The 19,007-nt window shown below is 45.0% G+C and overlaps 1 protein-coding gene across 1 annotated transcript; it reads right to left on the reverse strand.

Annotated features, from left to right (window-relative positions):
• Positions 1-5,464: 5,464 nt before the first annotated feature.
• On the reverse strand, positions 5,465-9,263 carry LOC123089416 (uncharacterized). The gene is made up of 7 exons (XM_044511132.1): positions 8,778-9,263; positions 8,622-8,684; positions 8,466-8,528; positions 8,306-8,368; positions 7,988-8,224; positions 7,748-7,854; positions 5,465-5,689 (listed from the first exon to the last, which is right to left on the reverse strand). Exons 1-7 carry the CDS (start codon positions 9,255-9,257, stop codon positions 5,491-5,493), a joined length of 1,212 nt encoding a protein of 403 aa, XP_044367067.1. The 5' UTR covers positions 9,258-9,263; the 3' UTR covers positions 5,465-5,490.
• Positions 9,264-19,007: the final 9,744 nt, after the last annotated feature.

A 19,007-nucleotide genomic window follows, 5' to 3' on the forward strand; every position in this document is an offset into this window, starting at 1 on the left:
GCAAAGTTACGATGCGATGAACAGGAGCAAATAATTCTGGGACTTAGAGAAAAAGGTCAACGCCTAGGGTTTGAATCCGGATCTGAGATCCGATCCGGCGTGCACGCGGCCTGAGGACGGCCGGAAGTCCTGTAGCGCCGGAGTTGACGATGTTCGCCGGAGTTGCGAGGACGGTGCCGGACTTGTCGAGGGGACACCGGATCTGGCCGGGCGGCGCGGGGCGACGAGGGGAGCGTGGTGGAGGTGGCCAGGCGCGGGCGGCGCGCTGCTCCGGCGAGGAAGGTGCGGCGGCACCCGGGCGGCGCACGGCGGAGCAGCCAGTGGCGGTGGAGTTCGGCGCCGGCGTGGGGGAAGGAAGGCGGCGCGCGGGCGGAGGATCGGCGCGGGGCGCGGCCCGGTGGCGCAGCGGAGAGGGCCGGCCGCGGGCTTTCGCGGGCCGCGGCGGCGGCGGGCGCCGGTTGCCACGTGGCAGGTGGCGGATCCGGACGCGTCCGGCTCCGTTCGGACGTGTCCGGCGGTGGCGGAGATCCGATTTTTTAGGGTTTGGGAGAGGGGATCCGCGAATTTAGAGGAGGGGTCTATTTATAGAGGTGGAGGGAGCTAGGAGAGTCCAAATGAGGTGCGGTTTTTGGCCACGCGATCGTGATCGAACGGTCTAGATGATGGAGAGGGTTTAGGTGGGTCTTGGGCCAAATTAGAAGGGTGTTGGGCTGCAACACACACACGAGGCCTTTGCGGTCCCTCGGTTAACCGTTGGAGTATCAAACGAAGTCCAAATGATACGAAACTTGACAGACGGTCTACCGGTAGTAAACCAAGGCCGCTTGACAAGTCTCGGTCCAATCCAGAAATGTTTAATCCCCACACACGAAAGAAAGGTAGAAATGACCACCGGAGGAGAACGAAGCGCCGGAATGTAAAACGGACAACGGGGAAAATGTTCGGATGCATGAGATGAACACGTATGCAAATGCAATACACATGATGACATGAAATGAGATGCATGACAACGACAACAACACAGAGAGACAAAAACCCGAACTCGAGAAAATAAAATAACTTAACGCCGGAAACGGTAAGAGTTGAAATACATATTGGGAAAGTTACATCCGGAGTGTTACATACTGTTTGAAGAAGAAGAAAAGCCACATCGAGAAGCATTCTTTGCCCAAAGGTCAAGGGTGCGCCTATGTCTGGCTTATAGCGGGAACCTCCTATAGCGCGCCTTCGGCGCCGCACAAGAAAAGTGGCGCCCGCAGCAGCGGCTGGATGGGCCGGCCCACTATCGCGCAACAAGCAACGCGAAAAATGACCGGCAAAAATACATTCTGACTTGGGACCGAACTTGCGCCCTCACCCTTCAACACTGAAAGGCTAGCCACTACACCAGCTAATTGCTACCAAATGTTCTCAGCGCGAAAGCTTTAAAGAATAGAAAGGTAGACGCACCATTTATTGCACACTACACTGTAGCGCTTATAATTTCCAATTATTTGAAAATGTTCACATATAACAGACAGGGCCGTCTCCAGGAATTCGGGGCCCCGGTGCGAAAAGAAAAATGGGGCCCTAAATTTAAAAAAAAATACAATTATGCATGCATTCTAGTTCTGGAAGAAAGTATGATTCTGGTGCCTTGAAGCATAAGAAGAAACATAAATTAGAAGAAGATGCTCAAATTCAAAGGGGTGCTCTTGATAAATTTGTTGTGATAGTACCCCAAACTAATTCTGAAAATCATACTGGTAATATTAATGATGGGGCCCTCAATTTTGAAATATATACTCGATCAATTTATTTGAACTGGTGAGCTCACATGAAATATAGGCTTCTGACATGTATAGGTAGTTCAAAAAACTTACAATCAGATATAACCTTGATTTTGGACTTGGACGGTAGTACGAGCAACTACTGAAATTCTTGAATCTGTGACTACTTCTGAACTTGAACGACTGCACAAAAAATCGTTCCCAAACATATTAACACAACTTTGTAATTTGTATCAAAATTAAAGAAAACGGGAGAGCGTAAGGAGCAGGGAGGGCACAACACCGGTTGGTCTTCTGTTCCTGTTGGGCGGCACCGCGGCAGTGACGGCCGGCCGCCGGCGCGATGGCGTCGAGCGCTAGAAAGTAGTCCGCTTCTTGCCCGTCGCCTCGCTGAACCTGCAAGGTTGCAACGCGATCGGCGATCGCCACGACGCCACCGAGCCGCCGATTCAGTTGGAAGCGATGGGGAGATGGAAAGCCTAGCGACCAGGCAGGGAATAGGAAGCGGAAGTTACCGAAGCGCTGGGGCTGTCGTTTCATCTATGGTCGATCAATCCATCTCATCAGGGCCTGCATCTCATCGCTGGAGACTTGACCGGACCAGGGCCAAGAAGGCCTAAAACTGATTTTTTTCCAGACTATACATATATGTATATGGACCCTAGTTGGGGGCCCCAGGATTTTGGGGGCCCTGTGCGAGCGCACAGCTCGCACAGGCCCTTGGACGACCCTGATAACAGATGGAGTTCATGAGTGTGCAAAAAAAGTTTACATATCAAAAAGCAGTTCACCAAATTGAAAAAGTTCATGTATTCAAAAAACAGTTCACAAATTCAAAATAAGTTCATCGATTTTCAAAAAATGTTCATCGAATTTGAAAAAAAATCATCGTCTTGAAAAAAGTTCATCGAATTTGGAAAAAGTTCGTAAATTTGGAAAAAGTTCATCTAAATTGAAAAAAATTCATCAATTTTGGGAAAAAAGTTCATCGATTTTGAAAATAATTTCATCGATTTTGAGAAAAAGTTCAGAAATTTTTAAAAAGTTCATCAAATTTGAAAAATAAGTTCCCCTACTTTGAAAAAGGTTCACCAATTTGAAAAAAGTTCATGAGTTTCGAAAAAATCAGTTCATGGATTTAGAGAAGAAGTTCATCTATTTGAAGAAAACAATTAAGAATTTGTAAAAAAATAGTAATAAAGGATAGAGAAAAAAGAAAAAGGAAAAGGAAAAGGAAAAAGGAAAAAGAAGAATAGATAAATGGACGAAAACATGTATGCTATCACACTTGGGGTAGTGGATGAGTTAGTTATACGTAGATTACTGATAACTGGGTCGCAGGTTCGAATTCTAGCTAGCGCCCCTTTTTTGCAGTCTATCATCTAGAGTTTAGAAAACAGAAAAAAATTGTAGTTGGGCCGAGCCCAGCTAGTGCCGCTGCAGGTTCCGGCTTGCCGAAACAGCTATAACCGGCGTCTGCAGCGCTAAATAGGAAATGCCCTTATAGCGACGCGCTTACAGCGAGACATACTTCCTCCGTTCGCGAATAAGTGTACATCTAGTTTTTGTCTTAAGTCAAAGTTTTAAAACTTTGACCACCTTTCTAGGAAAAAACTAAAAGCATTTATGGCACCAAATTAGAATCACTAGATTCGTTTTGAAGTGTACTTTGATAATATATCAGTTTGTTGTTATATATGTTACTAGTATTTTCTATAAAGTTGATCAAAATTTTAAAAGTTTGACTTAAAATAAAAGCTAGATGTACACTTATTCGCGGACGGAGGGAGTAGGTTGCGTTCGCGTTAGGCGCCACACTAAATGGGCTGACCCAACGCGAGGGGCCACATGCCGCTGAGTCTTTTTTTTCTACTTCTTCACGTTTTCTGTTTTATCTTTCTTTATTTTTTATTTGTTTATACTTCCAAATATTCTAAATAAATATATTAAAAAAACTTTATGTAAAGAATTTAAAAAATGTTAAATATGTATAGATAAAATATTTCTCATGTATAAAAAAATGTATTCTAAGATATACAATGTGTGTGAAATATGTTGATCACGTATTTAAAAAATATATCATTCAAGAATTTGAAGAAAACTATTTATCAAGCATTCAAAAAATATAAGATGTGTGTAGAAAAAATGTTTGCCATGTATATGAAAAATATATACAGAACAAAGATAATGTGCATAAAAAATGTTGATAATTTGTTTAAAAAATGTTAAATGTGAATAGTGAAAATATTTCTCATGTATATAGAAAATTTATATCAGAAATATACAATGTGTATGAAAATTTTTGATCACGTATTTAAAAAAATGTTAATCTGGAATGTAAAAACTTCTTAATCTAGAATTTGAAAAATGTTATATCTGTATAGAAAAAATATTTTTCATGTATACAAAAAATATATACAAAAAAATACAATGTGTATGAAACAAAATGTTGATCAGGTTTTAAAAATGTTAAATGTTTTTAAAAATGTTCCTGCAGTATAAAAAAACGTTATTTGTGTATGAATGTTTTATTGCCATTAAAATAACGTTGACCATGTATGGAAAAATATTGACCATTTATCTAAACAATTATTAATCTTATATTTTTAAATGTTTAACATGTATGAAAAATATATAAGTATGTTCAATCTTATATTTTTTTATAATCTTAAATATAAATTACTAAATATATAAGTACCATAAATGTCAATGTGTATGAGAAATATTACTCATAAAATTATTAGTTTTAAAAAACATTAATCATATTTTCACTAATGTTAAATGTGTATATAAAATATGTATCTGATGAATACGAAAATTACAGAATGTGTACTGAGAAAAGTTGGCATGGGTGAAAAAAACCCAATGAAAATTGACGAAAGGAACAAAGGAAAACAAAGACACCTCACGCCCTCGCCAAGGCGGCCTCCTCTCTTCCTTCTGAGCGTCATGTGTGGCTAGCAGTTTTGCTTGTTATAATTTGTAGCCGTATGAACATTATATTATCTAATATAAAGGATGGAATTTCAAAAAAGAAGAAGAGAAGAAGCTAAAAGAAGAAGGAGCGACGCTGCAACTCACCATATGTCACGGAAAAAATTCTATGAGATCAGGTCTCACGCGAGACCTATCCTGATGAATGACACGTGGCATTCACAAATCACAAAGTATCCCCCACCCCCACTTAAAATCAGAGGGGGAGAGATTAGATGTTTTGTGATTTGTGAATGCCACGTGTCATCCATCAGGACGGGTCTCACCTACTAACCGTGAAACCTGGTCTCATATAATTTTTTTCCATATGTCACGGCCCAACCTCAAGCTCCCCCGGCAACGCGGAGAAATCACGACCGGGTTTGCTTGCTGGCAGGGAGGTTGAACCTTCCTTTCTGAAGAGAAAAACAGAGCTTACCATTTAACTAGCGTCACACAATGGCTACCGTACATTACAAAAACATTCGAGGAACGAATTAAAAATTTAACACCATTATACGTACCAATAATATGGACTTATAATCCTTAACAAGTACAAATTTGAGTCCTCAGAATGTCATACGTACATCAGAAGTTCAGAACACATAAATCTGGGTTACGAATGTGTAATAAGATGGAAAGCACAAGAACTAGATATGCACAAGAACTCTTACAAGTGCAGATTCTATTCGAGTATGCTTCCAGAATGCTTGGCATAGACTGTTCTTGAATGTTCAGGCTTTGGTCATCAGACATCAGTTTTCTTCTTCTTTGGCACATACTGTCGAGCCCATAGATGTTTTCCCCTGGTCATGAACTTGACTCTCCTGTTCCCATCAAGAACACGGAATAGTGTCATCTGCGAGTAAAATGTAACGTGTGCGTAAAGTGGTGGCCTACTTTCGACTGGCTCCTCTACACTTATTTCTTCAATATCTCCATAGTGCCTGTGACAAGGAAGAAATTAGTGAAATAAAGTTAGCAACGTCCTATATAGGCAAAATTACTGCGATGAATTCAAACCACTGTATATGAATTTTCTCCTCAAATTCATTTTGTGTTATTTATTATAGCCTTTCCTGTCTTTTATGTCAATCATGTACTATCAAATTGACCACGTTAACTAGTAGATTTTAGATTTTGCAACATCTATTGGCCGCCTTCACAGAATGAGAGGCCCGGGTGTATGTCTTCACACCTCTCTATGTATGTGGACTTCACGGCGGTTTTTATGGTGCCTATCAAAGAAGATAACAGAAACGTGTTTTCAAGCTTTGATGAGGTTACCAGTCTTGTTAGCAATGTGCACAAGATCTTAGTGCCTACTACCCTTGTTCGTGTATCGATCTCAATGGCATCCCTCTTGATTTTTAGGACATTTGCACTCAATTCCCACTGCCACACTTAGGTCTTCCCCTGTCAGTGCATCATTTGCAATGCGTGTACAACGTCATGTGCAAACGTATTAATTAACTTGCATGTCATGGCAGAGACAAACGCATGGTTATCGGTCCTTAATTCACAAGCTATGACCACTTTACTCCTGTGGTTTTGCCTAAAGGAATCATGAAGACCGTAGTTAAGTTGAAGCAGGCACTTTTGCGGGTCAAGTCCGACAAGGTGTCGAGAGGGAAATACAAATCAAGTGGGAGCTCGTTGTCGGCCGCCGTCTATGTGCGGGTTGGCATCGTTGAACTAGAGAAATTCTGGAGAGCTTTTGCGACTATGTTGCTCATGGCTTTCATGGGAAGACCCGGATAGGGGGTAGGGTTGGGACACCCTTGCGACGCCATTGATACAGACCTCTTCTATGATGTTACCATGAGCACTATTGGACATGGTAAAACTGCAGCCTTTTGGCATGCAACTTGGCTTGGGGACTACAAATGGAAAGACATTGCGCCATCCATTTTTCGAAATTTACATGTATAGGATAACCGTGGAGATAGAGTCTTTGGAGTATGATTGATGGAACAACAACACTAAGATAAATTTTGGGTTCTTTGTGAAACACATCATTGATTATTATTTTTGCTTTGGGTCAGTTTGCAAGACACTCAAGTGATGACAACAAGAATTAAACTGTTCGGAACCTTACTACTTTGGTAGAGTACTAGACAACACTGGTATATTCCGCTCGACTTGACTCCAAAAAGTGTTTAGTTAATGAAGTTGACTTTTTTTGGAAAAATTGATTATCATCTAAGAAATATTCTTGGCTTATCTTGCAAGAATTAAAGGGTGTGGACAGCTGATAGAGTACAGTGTAGAGGATGACTTGTCTCAATTTGTGAAAGGGGGCCTGAGTGGCCGAAACTTTTATTATTCAAGTGTAGGTTCATGTGGCGGATTTATAATGCGATAAAAGTGTTGTTTGGGCTTATTAATGTTAACACCGACGAATGGGGTTACTTTAACTCGGCCAAAGATTGGTGGTATTCTGTGATCAACATCAACAGAAACACGAGCAGGTGGGTCACTTCCTTCTTCATGTTTACTTCATGGGAAATTTGCAATCCGTGGAATGCGGAGTTTTTTATGAATCTTTCAAACAAATCTAGTGTCATTTTGCGCAAGGTAAAAAGGGAGGCCACGTTTTGGGGGGCGGCGGGTGCAAAGCATTGGGAGTCGATCATGTTGAGGTGAAGGTAGATGTTTATGTGCCATGCTTCGGCTAACTTGAAATTAATGTAAAACTCTTACTAATTAATGAGATGAGGGAAATATTTTGCCTCCATTTCAAAAGAGAAAAACTATGTCATTCGGACATCAACATGGTCGCTAGTCATCTTTCACCACAAACTCCTACGGAATATTCTTAGAACACAAACCACGTACAATATTATTAACTACCTTTGACAAAATGGAGAATTTACACTGTTTATTACCAGCATTCAGCTTTCCGATATTACACTGTTTATTAACAGCGATCAATAACCATACCACTCTCCATACACATAATGGTGAATTTACCTATGTAATAAAATCTGAAACGATAGGCATACCTCATAAAAAATTCATGTAGTTCATCTTTGGTCAGTGGGTAGCCATTGGAAAATGTCACGAACAAAGTTCTCTCATCAGGTGGAATATCAGATAGTTGTTGCGTGATCTGCAGAGAAACATATTATTATTTTCTCTTCAAGTAGGAACTGCACTAAGTATTTGGATGAAAGCTATCAAGACTTATTGGAAAATAACTGAATGGACATGCACAAAATGACTAGTGACGATGACTTTCTTACTGTATCATTATGGTTCTCTCTTAAGCTCAACTTATCCAGCAATGCCGCTAAACGGGAGGTGGACTGATAGTCATGGCGGAGCACATGACTTGTTTGAGCATGGATGTTTCTTGAACTTGAGCATTCTCCATGATGCATTTGACTTGTTTGAACATGGATATTTCTAGAACTTGTGCCTTCTCCATGATGCTTCGGAGTGTTAGCATACAAACCCTTGATCTTGGTAAGAAGGTGTTTCTGCATAGATGATTAATTTGGTGAATCAGAAGGAGGAGAAAATACTTCACAAACTATTAATAGATCTTTCATTACTCTCACCGAGCTATTAGGAATCTGTTCATGCGATGATTCTCCATAGGCCTCTTGGTATAGATCTGTCATCTGCATATATAGATGATAAAGCAAATCACAAAAGGGTAAAACCTTGTACTAGTAATAGATCTGATCTTGAATAACTAAATATGAACACTAGTCTTACTGAGATATTAGGAATCTGTTCATGCGATGATTCTCCATAGGCCTCTTGGTATAGATCTGTCATCTACATAGATGATAAAGCAAATCACAAACGGGTAAAACCTTGTACTAGTAACAGATCTGACCTTGAATAACTAAATATGAACACTAGTCTTACTAAGATATTAGGAATCTGTTCATGCGATGATTCTCCATAGGCCTCTAGGTATAGATCCGTCATCTGCATAAATGATAAAGAAAATCACAAAAGGGTAAAATCTTCTACTACTAACAGATCAGATCTTGGATAACTAAATATTAACTCCAGTCTTACCGAGCTTGCAGCAGGAACCCGATTAGTCCTGGACTGTCCATAGGCTTCTTGGCGCAGGTATGGCATCTGATTACGGACAAAATTCATCTCTATCCTTTCTCTAAGATCTTCTAAGGCCTCATAACAGATAGTATTGAGGTAGAGAGAAATTCCTTCAACAGCTTGGTTCTGAAAGTCACTTCTTGGTATAGATCTGGCCTCTGAACCATCGAACGCAAAATGGAGAACTTCTAGAAAACGTTTTGCAGAAGAAACAATTGCGCGAAAATGGTTGTCGCCAAGAGAGTATATGTGCTGAAGGTAATGAACTTGGCCATTCCCTTGTTGGAGCCACAACCAAAAGGCAATTATCTCCATGGAAAGGGAAGACTCAACTTGAAGACCAAGGACCAAACGAAAGAACAACACTCGAAGTAGCATATAGTAAGAATTTGAAGCATTATTCAGTGGATCTGGTGCCATGGAAGGTGTGGAAGGCATATAGGAGTGTATAGAAGAGTTGCTAGTTTTGAATCAACAAATACATACGAGGAAGAAGAAGGTATGTGGGCTTGCTTATCATTTAAGTAAATGCATATAAGGTTCAAGCAGATGTTAATTGAGACTTTAATGCCTCCCAAAGTATGAGTAGAAGATAGGCAGAGGCGACAAAAAAAGCAAACTGTTGACAGTCTTACTCATTAATGGCAGTACATTGTAGGCACACTTGCCAAATAATTGCTGATTTTTGTTTCTTTTGCATGCGTCACCTTTCTGGTAATCTCTACAAAATCACCAAGTTTATCACGAGACTTGTATAGGGAGTTATAAAAATTATATGAAAATATTCATTATTTAATGCTATTTAAAGCGTTCCTATATATGTACTCTGTGAAAAGACAGTTGGTACTCTGTGTAAAAATAGTTGGTACTCTCACTCCTACGTATACGAAAATGCCAAACGGAGACCGAACTCCATGAAGGCCTTTATTTGGAAATTTCAAAATTCAAACTTTTCAATTTCAAAAAATTCTGAAAATAAATACACATATACCTAGATACATAATGTACACGTGTGCAAATTTTTAGTTCGAAATACAATAAAATGTGAGGTACACAAAAAAGACAAATCTGAGGCTTTTTAGCATATGTACTGTTCATCTTTAAAGTCCATGATTTTGTTTTTTTGTGCAGCTCGCAATTCAAGGTATTTCATCCTAAAATTTTTCATACATACACTTTACATCCTTGCATACATGTCTAATTTTTTTCAGAATTTTTTAAACCGAAATTTGTGAATTTTGAATTTTTCAAAATAAAGGGCTCCATGGAGCTCGGTCTCCAAAATGCCCTACTCCTATCTATAGGACTACATATATACTTACATATATATTTACAAAAAATTACAGTTGGTACTGAAAAGCTACTAACTTTATGTTGGCAAATAATAAATGATCATTAGTTACTTGAGCTAATGCCCCATATTTAGAGGGTGTTTGGATCCAAGAGACTTATTTTAGTCTGACTAAAAATAGTCTCTTTAAAAGGCTAAAGTTTCAAGCACCTCTGATCAAAGAGGGGCTAAAACTAGTTTTGAGACTAAAATGTTTTAGTCAGGGGTACCCCTACTAAAATGTGGATTAGTTCTCTTTCTCCTCATTTAACCCATCTCTTTTAACACATGCGAGTTCTGGATTGAAGGGTTTGGAGAATAATAAATGCTCATTAACTTGATTTTAGTCTCTTTAGTATTTGAATCCAAGTATGGGTGAGGCTAGTAAGTTTTAGTCCCATTACTTTTAGTCATGAGACTAAAACATATCCAAGCACCCTCTTAGACTTGGTTGTTCCACCATTAATTCCTTATTCACAACCATCAATCCCATCTAATGGCCTAGATGTTTTGCACCATCTGCATGCGGAGATGGATAAGGCTCCTGGGAACACACTCCCTGATTAGCGGTACAATGGCACGGTGTGTATGTGGTTTAGCTGATGAAGAGTTGAGTGGGCTCATCTCGAGAAGTGCCACTAGTGACCCACGGGAATGGCTAATGGAGCTGAAGAGTTCATCAAGGTGCTCGTTATTTTATGGGCAATCTGGTTGGCTAGGCGTAAAGCAATCCTTGAATCAATTTCTCAGTGCCCCTGTATCAATTATGAGGTTTGCTAATAGCCTAATATGTGGGCTCAAGTTTCTACCAAAGAAGAATGTGAAGATAGGTAATTCTGAAACCACCTAGGTGGATTCCTACGACTGGCACCTGCAAACTATGTTGATGGAGCAATGGTTGTTAGAATTATTATATAGGGATAGGAGAGGTGTTTAAACTTGCATCTATCTCTTCTTCTATCTATCCCGTATATCTCATGTAACGACCTCTCCTGGTCGATCTCCTCCTCCTCTCCCGATCTCCTCTCTCGATCAACCTTCTTTGTAACTTGTCAACCAAGGCTTTGCCTCAATATATACAAACGCGGCCCGAGAAAGTGTTCTATGCTTCCCAAACTACTTTACATGGTAACAGAGCTTCTGCCTCATCAGATCAAGAGAGATCGCGTCTAGCTACCTTCGCGACCGAGCCATGTCCACCACCTCCGCCTCCATGTCACCCAGCACCATGGGCGCGATCACCACCACCTCCTCCGCCTCCACCTTTGCCTTCTCATCCACAACCACCAACACCTTCCTCGGATCGCCACCACAGGAGAAGTTGACGAGAGGGAACTTCCTCCTCTGGAAAGCCATCGTGCTTCCTCAGATCAAGGGTGCCCAGATGGAGCACCACCTTGACGCCACGAGACCGCCGTCGCCGGCCACCCTCACCATCACCAAGGAGGGCAAAGAAGAGCAAGTCGTCAACGTCGCTCGCACCCTCTGGTATGCTCAACAACAACAACTTCAAGGGTTCTTGATGGGTTCCTTTTCCCGCGAGATTCTGTCCCAGGTGGCCACGCTCCAGATGCCGGCCAAGGTGTGGCGCGCCATCAACGCTATGTTCGTTGCCCAGAGCCAGGCGCAGGCGATAAACACCCGCATTGAGCTCACCAACCTTAAAAAAGTTAATATGTCCATGGCAGAGTACCTCGGCAAGATCAAAACCCTCACCGATGAAGTTGCTTGCACCGCCTCGGCGCTCTCCGATCCGGAGATCGTCTCCAAAATTCTTGCCGGCCTCGACATGGAATATAATCCAGTTGTCTCTGCATTGGCGGCACGAGTGGAACAGATCACGGTCCCGGAGCTACACAGCCAGCTGCTCAGCTTCGATGCCCACCTCACCCTCCTCCACGGCGGCGATCTTCGGCAATCTTCTGCATACTCCGCTTCCCGGGGTCGCGACCGTGGCCGTGGTCACCAGGGCACCAACCGCGGTGGCGGACGCGGCCGTGGTGCCTCCTCGGGCGACGGTGCATGCTCTGGTGGCGGCTATGGCCACAACTACGACGGCGGCTACGACAACAACCAGGGGGGTGGCGGCTTCAACTCCAACACCGGCCACCGCACCTCCTCTCCGCGTCCTCGCCCCTGGTGTCAACTATGCAAGAAAGCCGGTCATGAGGTCATCGACTGCTGGCATCGGTACGATGAAAACTTTGTCCCTGATTCCAAACTGGTTGCAGCTGCTATGCGCGAGCAAGGCGGGGACGGCGTCTGGTACGTTGATTCCGGTGCTACTGATCATGTCACCAATGAGCTAGAGCAACTTGCTCTGCGCGAGACGTATCACGACAACGACCAGATCCACACAGCCAGCGGTAAAGGTATGTATATTTGTCACATTGGTCAAGTTTCGCTTAGTTCCCCTACTCTTCAACGTGATCTTGTTCTTAAGGATGTTCTCCATGTTCCTCAAGCTAACAAAAACCTTGCCTCTATGTCTCGTTTAGCCACCGATAATGATGTTTTCTTTGAAACTCATCCTCGCTATTTTTTTTATCAAGGATCAGGCAACGAGGGCACCTCTCTATCACGGTAGATGCGTTGGCGGCCTCTACCCCATCTCCTCTGGAGCTCTTAGCAACAAGCATTGTCGAGTCTACTCCATCATCAAGCCCTCTTTCAAGCGGTGGCATCAAAGATTAGGACATCCCTCATCCGTCATAGTTAGGCAAGTAGTCAATAAAGAAAAACTTCCTTTGTCACATAGTTCAAATAATGAGTCTGTTTGCGAAGCATGTCAATGTGCCAAGAGCCATCAGCTTCCCTATCCTAAGTGTACTAGTGTGTCTCATGCCCCATTACAATTGATCTTCACTGATGTATGGGGTCATGCTCGAGATTCTTTTGGTCGAAAAAATATTATGTTAGCTTCACTGATGATTACAACAAGTTCACATGAATTTATTTGCTTAAGTATAAATCTGAAGTCTTTTCCATCTTCCAAGAGTTTCAGAAGCTAGTTGAGCGCCACTTTGATCGGAAAATTATTTCAGTCCAAAGTGACTGGGGAGGGGAGTATGAAAAACTCAACTCCTTCTTCCATAGCATTGGGATTACTCACTATGTGTCCTGCCCTCATGCTCATCAGCAAAACGGCTCTGCTGAACGCAAACACCGTCATATTGTTGAAGTTGGTCTATCCCTTCTAGCTCATGCATCTATGCCTCTCAAGTATTGGGATGAGGCCTTTATCACGGCTACATATCTTATCAACCATCTTCCCAGTAAGGTTATTGGCAATTCCACTCCTTTAGAACAGTTGTATAATCAAAAGCCAGACTACACCTCTCTTAAAATTTTTGGGTGTGCTTGCTACCCCAACTTACGTCCATACAATTGTCATAAACTAGAGTTCCGCTCCACACAATGTGTGTTTATTGGGTACAGTAACCTTCATAAAGGATATAAATGTCTTGAACCGTCTACTGGACGCATATATATCTCCCGTGATGTTATCTTTGATGAAACTTTATTCCCCTTTTCACTACTTCATCCCAATGCCGGCACCTTGCTTCGTGCAGAAATTGCACTCCTACCAGACTATTCTGTACATCCTGATCACGGGGGTGAACTAAATGATCATGATCATGTGCAAAAATCCACAGAAAACTGCATCTCTAATGGCCCTTGTACAGATTCTACTCGTCTTTTTATGTGTACAAAGGACAAACCAGGCGCGGAAACTGAGAATGATCCGGCTGTCAGCGCGCGATCCCAGGCAGATCCACGGCAGCATGCAGCGCAGGGCAACACGCGATCCCGTGCAGATTCGCCCCTGGCGGTCGACAGCGACAGCAGCCCGGACGCGGGCCAGGGCGCGCCATGCCAAGCTGACCAGGTGGGCCACGCGGGTCCTGGCGCGGGCCCAGGCATGTCACGCCAAGCCGACCGGGCAGGTCACAATGGACTAGGTACGTGCGCGGGCCCTGGCGCGGATCCCGGCGCGTCACGCCCATCCTCGCCTGCGCGTTCCGACGCGACTATCGAGCGCGGCGCGGGGGGAGGGGTGAGCGACTCCCCGACTGCCACATCGTCTGGGGACCCGCTGGCCGAGCTGGTGCGCCGCCAGGACGAGGAGATGCGCGCATCTTCCTTGGATCAGGAGCCACACCAACCTGGATCTTCTGTGGCTGACGCTGAAGCTGCTGGATCTCCTGTGCCACAATCAACAGCAGCTGTTTCTGTGGCTCCTTCGTCTCCCCGACGACACACCAGGTCTCCGTCAGGTATCGTCAAAGAAAAAAAATACAATGATGGTACAATAAAGTATAATCTGACTAAGCGTGCTTTTCTTGCCAACTGGTGAACCTATTAATTTGCATGATGCACTTGCTAGTAAGGATTGGAAGGAAGCCATGGATAATGAGTATAATGCACTCATAAATAAATCAGACCTGGCATCTAGTACCACCGCAACGTGATGCTAACATAATTGATTGCAAGTGGGTATACAAGATAAAAAGGAAATATGATGGTAGTATAGACAGGTACAAAGCAAGGTTGATTGCAAACAGCTTTAAGCAAAGGTTTGGAATTGATTATGATGATACCTTTAGTCCTGTGCTTAAAGCAACTACCATTCGCCTTGTTTTATCCATTGCTATTTCCAGAGGATGGAGTTTACGACAGCTAGATGTTCAGAACGCGTTTCTTCATGGTGTTCTTGAGGAAGAAGTGTTCATGCGGCAACCACCAGGTTATGAAAATCATAGCCCACCACATTATGTATGTAAGTTGGATAAAGCATTATATGGACTTAAGCAGGCTCCAAGAGCATGGTATTCTAGGTTGAACATGCAGTTACAACATCTTGGGTTCACACCATCCAAAGCAGATACATCCTTATTCTTTTATAGCAAAGGCAATATCACTGTTTTTGTGCTTGTTTATGTTGATGATATAATTGTTGCTAGTTCAAGTCAAGAGGCCACAACTTGTTTGCTTAAGGATTTAAAACTTGAATTTTCTCTCAAGGATCTAGGTGATCTTCACTATTTTCTTGGTATAGAAGTAAAGCAAGTCAAAGATGGCATACTTCTCTCACAGGAAAAATATACAGCTGATGTTCCAAAGAGGGTGCGATTGGAGAATTGCAAACCAGTCAGTGATGAAGCTGCGTACCTAGGGTAGGGGCACGGACCTGTCCAAAGAGCCCTACCCAAGGACATCCCTAGAAGAGGCCACCTTTCAATCGACTTGAAGGTATCTCACTCGACGGATTCAAGACACTCGACCAAGAAGGTATCACTCGACCAAGAAGCTATCACTCGACTGCCAGAAGACCTAAAGTCACTCCGCAGGAAAACGGTCGGCTATTTAGCAGTCTTTATGGTCATTATAGCACTTTATTAAGGGCGTTATCTGTAACGCCCAACCTTAAATGTACCTTAAACCATGTATTACTGAGGGCAGGAGGGGGCCGGCGAACTCTATATAAGCCACCCCCCTCCTCAGTATGAAGGGTTCGCACCCCTGTTATCTACGCACTCATAATCCAATCGACCGCCTCCGGGCCCCGAGACGTAGGGCTGTTACTTCCTCCGAGAAGGGCCTGAACTCGTAAACCTTGTGTGTTTACAACTTCCCAATAGCTAAGATCTAGCCTCTTCATACACACCCCCTACATTACTGTCAGACTTAGAACCACGACAGTTGGCGCCCACCATGGGGCCGGAGTCTTAGCGCCTAATTGGAGAAGTTGCGTTTTTTTCGATCCATTTGATCATGTTTTCCTGCGGAGTTTTGGCGGAAGGCCGCGAGATCCGTCTCGGCGCGCTCACCTTCATCACCGACGACTCCGCCTGGCTTCAGGAGGCGCCACTCGACATCGACGCGCTCCCCGTCCGCGGCGCGACGCACTTTCCCGCAAATGTTCATGGCGTCCTCCTGCGGCAGCCGTCGACTCAGTACCGGCCGGCTCCCGTTTCGTCTCCCCACCCCGTCTCCCACCAGCGCAAGCGCTCTGGTCGGTCGAGACTCCAGCGTTGGGTGAGGCATGCCGTGGCCCGCCAGTCGGCAGCCCCGCAAGTCGCGGCAATCGAGCCCGACGAATCCCTCTACGGCCTGTTCGACCTATCGACTGGTTCCGCGGAGACAGCATCCGAATGCGACAGCAGCGACCCAGCGGCTGAGGTCCTGGCAGTCGAGGGGACACACAGTCCCCCCGGATTCCCTCGCGCTGACGGAGGTGCGGGTGGGGGCGACCCGTCGCATCCCCATGATGAGTACCGTCCCGAACCCCTCACGTCATTACAGCGAGAAGAGCTTCGCCGCCGGAACATGGACGCGCTCCACACTCCTATTGTTGGGGAAACCCCTGAGGCCCGGGCCTTGGAGGACGCGCGTTTGGCTAACTTGGCCGAGCGCACTCGAATGGAGAATCTCCAGCGGATACTCGACGAGAAAGCGCGTCAACGAGCTCCCGAGTCCAGTCGACGTCAGCAAGCTCCCGAGTCCAGTCGACGTCAGCTCTTCCCACCGCCGCAGGTATACCGAACCCCAGTTCAGAATTTGGCTGCTGCGGCCCGTATAGCCGAATCGATTCAGCCCTCCCAGTCAGAGGCTGGCAGAGGCTTGTTGCAGATCAGGGCGTTGCTCCGGGCGGCGGGAAATCAGAATTCCGCCGTCTCACAATCGCGGAACAGGATCCACAGTTGATCCGTTGCATCAGAAACGGTCCAGTCGGCTCACAGCCCGAGATTGCCCCCGAGGCGTGAGGGACGTGAGGATCGGCATGATCAGTACAGGAGAAATGAACAGTATGACCACCGGTTCGATCGTGATGATCGACGTCGACTGCCAACCCCTCCCCCGAGGAGTGGGTCGTATGCGCCTCGACGACAAGATGACAGACGCCCTCATAGTGTTGGGCAGAGGTTTCCAGTCGACCCTAGAGACCCAGGCTTTGATGCGAGATCTATCCTCGTCCAAGGTTTGGTTGACAGGAACAGGGCTCATAGAGGAGACCACAACGGAGATGCGCCTGCCAGCAGCAGAGTACATGCTTCAGGACCAGAATGTTTCAGTCGAGCCATCAGGGCCGCAGTGATTCCTCCCAATTTCAGGCTGGCGACTGGAGTCAGCAAGTTCACCGGTGAGTCCAAGCCCGACACTTGGCTCGAAGATTACCGAGTGGCTGTACAGATTGGCGGTGGCAATGATGAGGTGGCCATGAAGCATTTGCCTCTCATGTTGGAGGGCTCAGCCAGGGCGTGGCTGAATCAGTTGGCACCCAGCAGCATTTACACCTGGGAAGACCTCTCCTGAGTGTTTGTCACGACCTTTGAAGGAACATGCAAACGACCTGCAGGCCTCACAGAGTTGTGGTCTTGCGTGCAGAAGCCGAATGAAACACTGAGGGATTACATCCAGAGGTGGATCACGCTGCACCACACAGTTGAGAATGTGCCAGACCATCAAGCAGTTTGCGCTTTCAAAGAAGGCGTTAAATACAGAGAGTTGAATCTGAAGTTCGGTCGAACTGGAGAGATGTCTCTGAATCGGATGATGGAGATCGCCACCAAGTACGCTAATGGTGAAGATGAAGACCGACTCCGAAGCGGCAAGCTCAAGGCAGTCGCCCAAGAAGCCGGAGGAAACTCCACTCGGAAGCAGAAGCGGAAGGCCGAGCCCGCCGCTCCTGGGGAGGCCCTGGCCGTTGCCCAGGGAAACTTCAAGGGGAAACCCAAGGGCACCTGGAAGCCCAAGAAAGTCAAAGATCAAGATGGGAATGATGTTTTGGACTTACCATGTCACATCCACACCAAGAAAGATGAAGAGGGTAATTTTATTTACCCAAAGCATACCACTCGACAGTGCCGGCTCCTAATCCAGCAGTTCCAGGGCAAGCAGCCCAAAGATAAGGAAAAAGAGCCTACCAGGATTGAGGACAAGGAAGACAGTGACGGTGGGTACCCTCAAGTCAATTCCACCCTGATGATTTTTGCCGATGTTGAAAGCAAGAGTCGACTGAAAGTCATTAACCGTGAGGTGAACATGGTTGCCCCGGCAACACCCAATTACCTGAAGTGGTCGCAGACTGCCATCACATTCGACCAGTCTGATCACCCGACGCACATTGCCACCCCTGGGAGGCAAGCTTTGGTGGTCGACCCAGTTGTCGAAGGCACTCGACTGACCAAGGTATTGATGGACGGCGGCAGTGGCCTGAACATACTGTACGCTGAGACTTTGAAAGGAATGGGCATTCCGATGTCCAGACTCAGTACCAGCAACATGAGCTTCCATGGAGTCATTCCTAGGAAGAAAGCCGAGTCACTCGGCCAGATTGCTCTTGATGTGGTTTTCGGTGATTCAAAGAATTACCGCAAGGAAAGGTTGACATTCGAGGTTGTGGATTTCCAGAGTGCTTATCATGCCATTTTGGGCAGGCCAGCTTACGCACGCTTCATGGCTCGACCATGTTACGTGTATCTCAAACTCAAGATGCCTGGCCCCAAAGGTGTGATCACTGTTACTGGCAACCGAAAGAAAGCGGAAGAGTGCTTTCAGAAAGGCTCAAAGATCGCTGATGCTCAGATGGCAGTGGTCGAGCTGAAAGAGTATCAAAAGACTGCCGATCCGAGTGAATTGCTGTGAGCCAAGAAGCCTGCTTCAGAATCAACTTTTCAGCCAGCTGGTGAAACAAAGACAGTCAACATTCACCCGACCGACCCCGACGCTGCTCCGACTCACATCTCGACGACGCTCGACTCCAAATAGGAAGAAGCGCTCATCCAGCTCCTCCGTGAGAACTGGGATATCTTCGCATGGAAACCCTCTGACATGCCTGGAGTTCCCAGAGAGCT

Source organism: Triticum aestivum, chromosome 1A (genome assembly GCF_018294505.1).
Source record: "Triticum aestivum cultivar Chinese Spring chromosome 1A, IWGSC CS RefSeq v2.1, whole genome shotgun sequence".
Classification (NCBI taxonomy): domain Eukaryota; kingdom Viridiplantae; phylum Streptophyta; class Magnoliopsida; order Poales; family Poaceae; genus Triticum; species Triticum aestivum.

Excerpts from the sequence above, each read along its gene's own strand:
- LOC123089416 (XM_044511132.1), bottom strand. The coding sequence starts at position 9,257 with ATGCCTTCCACACCTTCCATGGCACCAGATCCACTGAATAATGCTTCA. Across the intron at positions 8,685-8,777 it reads GGGTTCCTGCTGCAAGCTCG|ATGACGGATCTATACCTAGA; the intron begins GTAAGACTGGAG and ends TCATTTATGCAG. Across the intron at positions 8,369-8,465 it reads AACAGATTCCTAATATCTCA|ATGACAGATCTATACCAAGA; the intron begins GTAAGACTAGTG and ends CTATATATGCAG.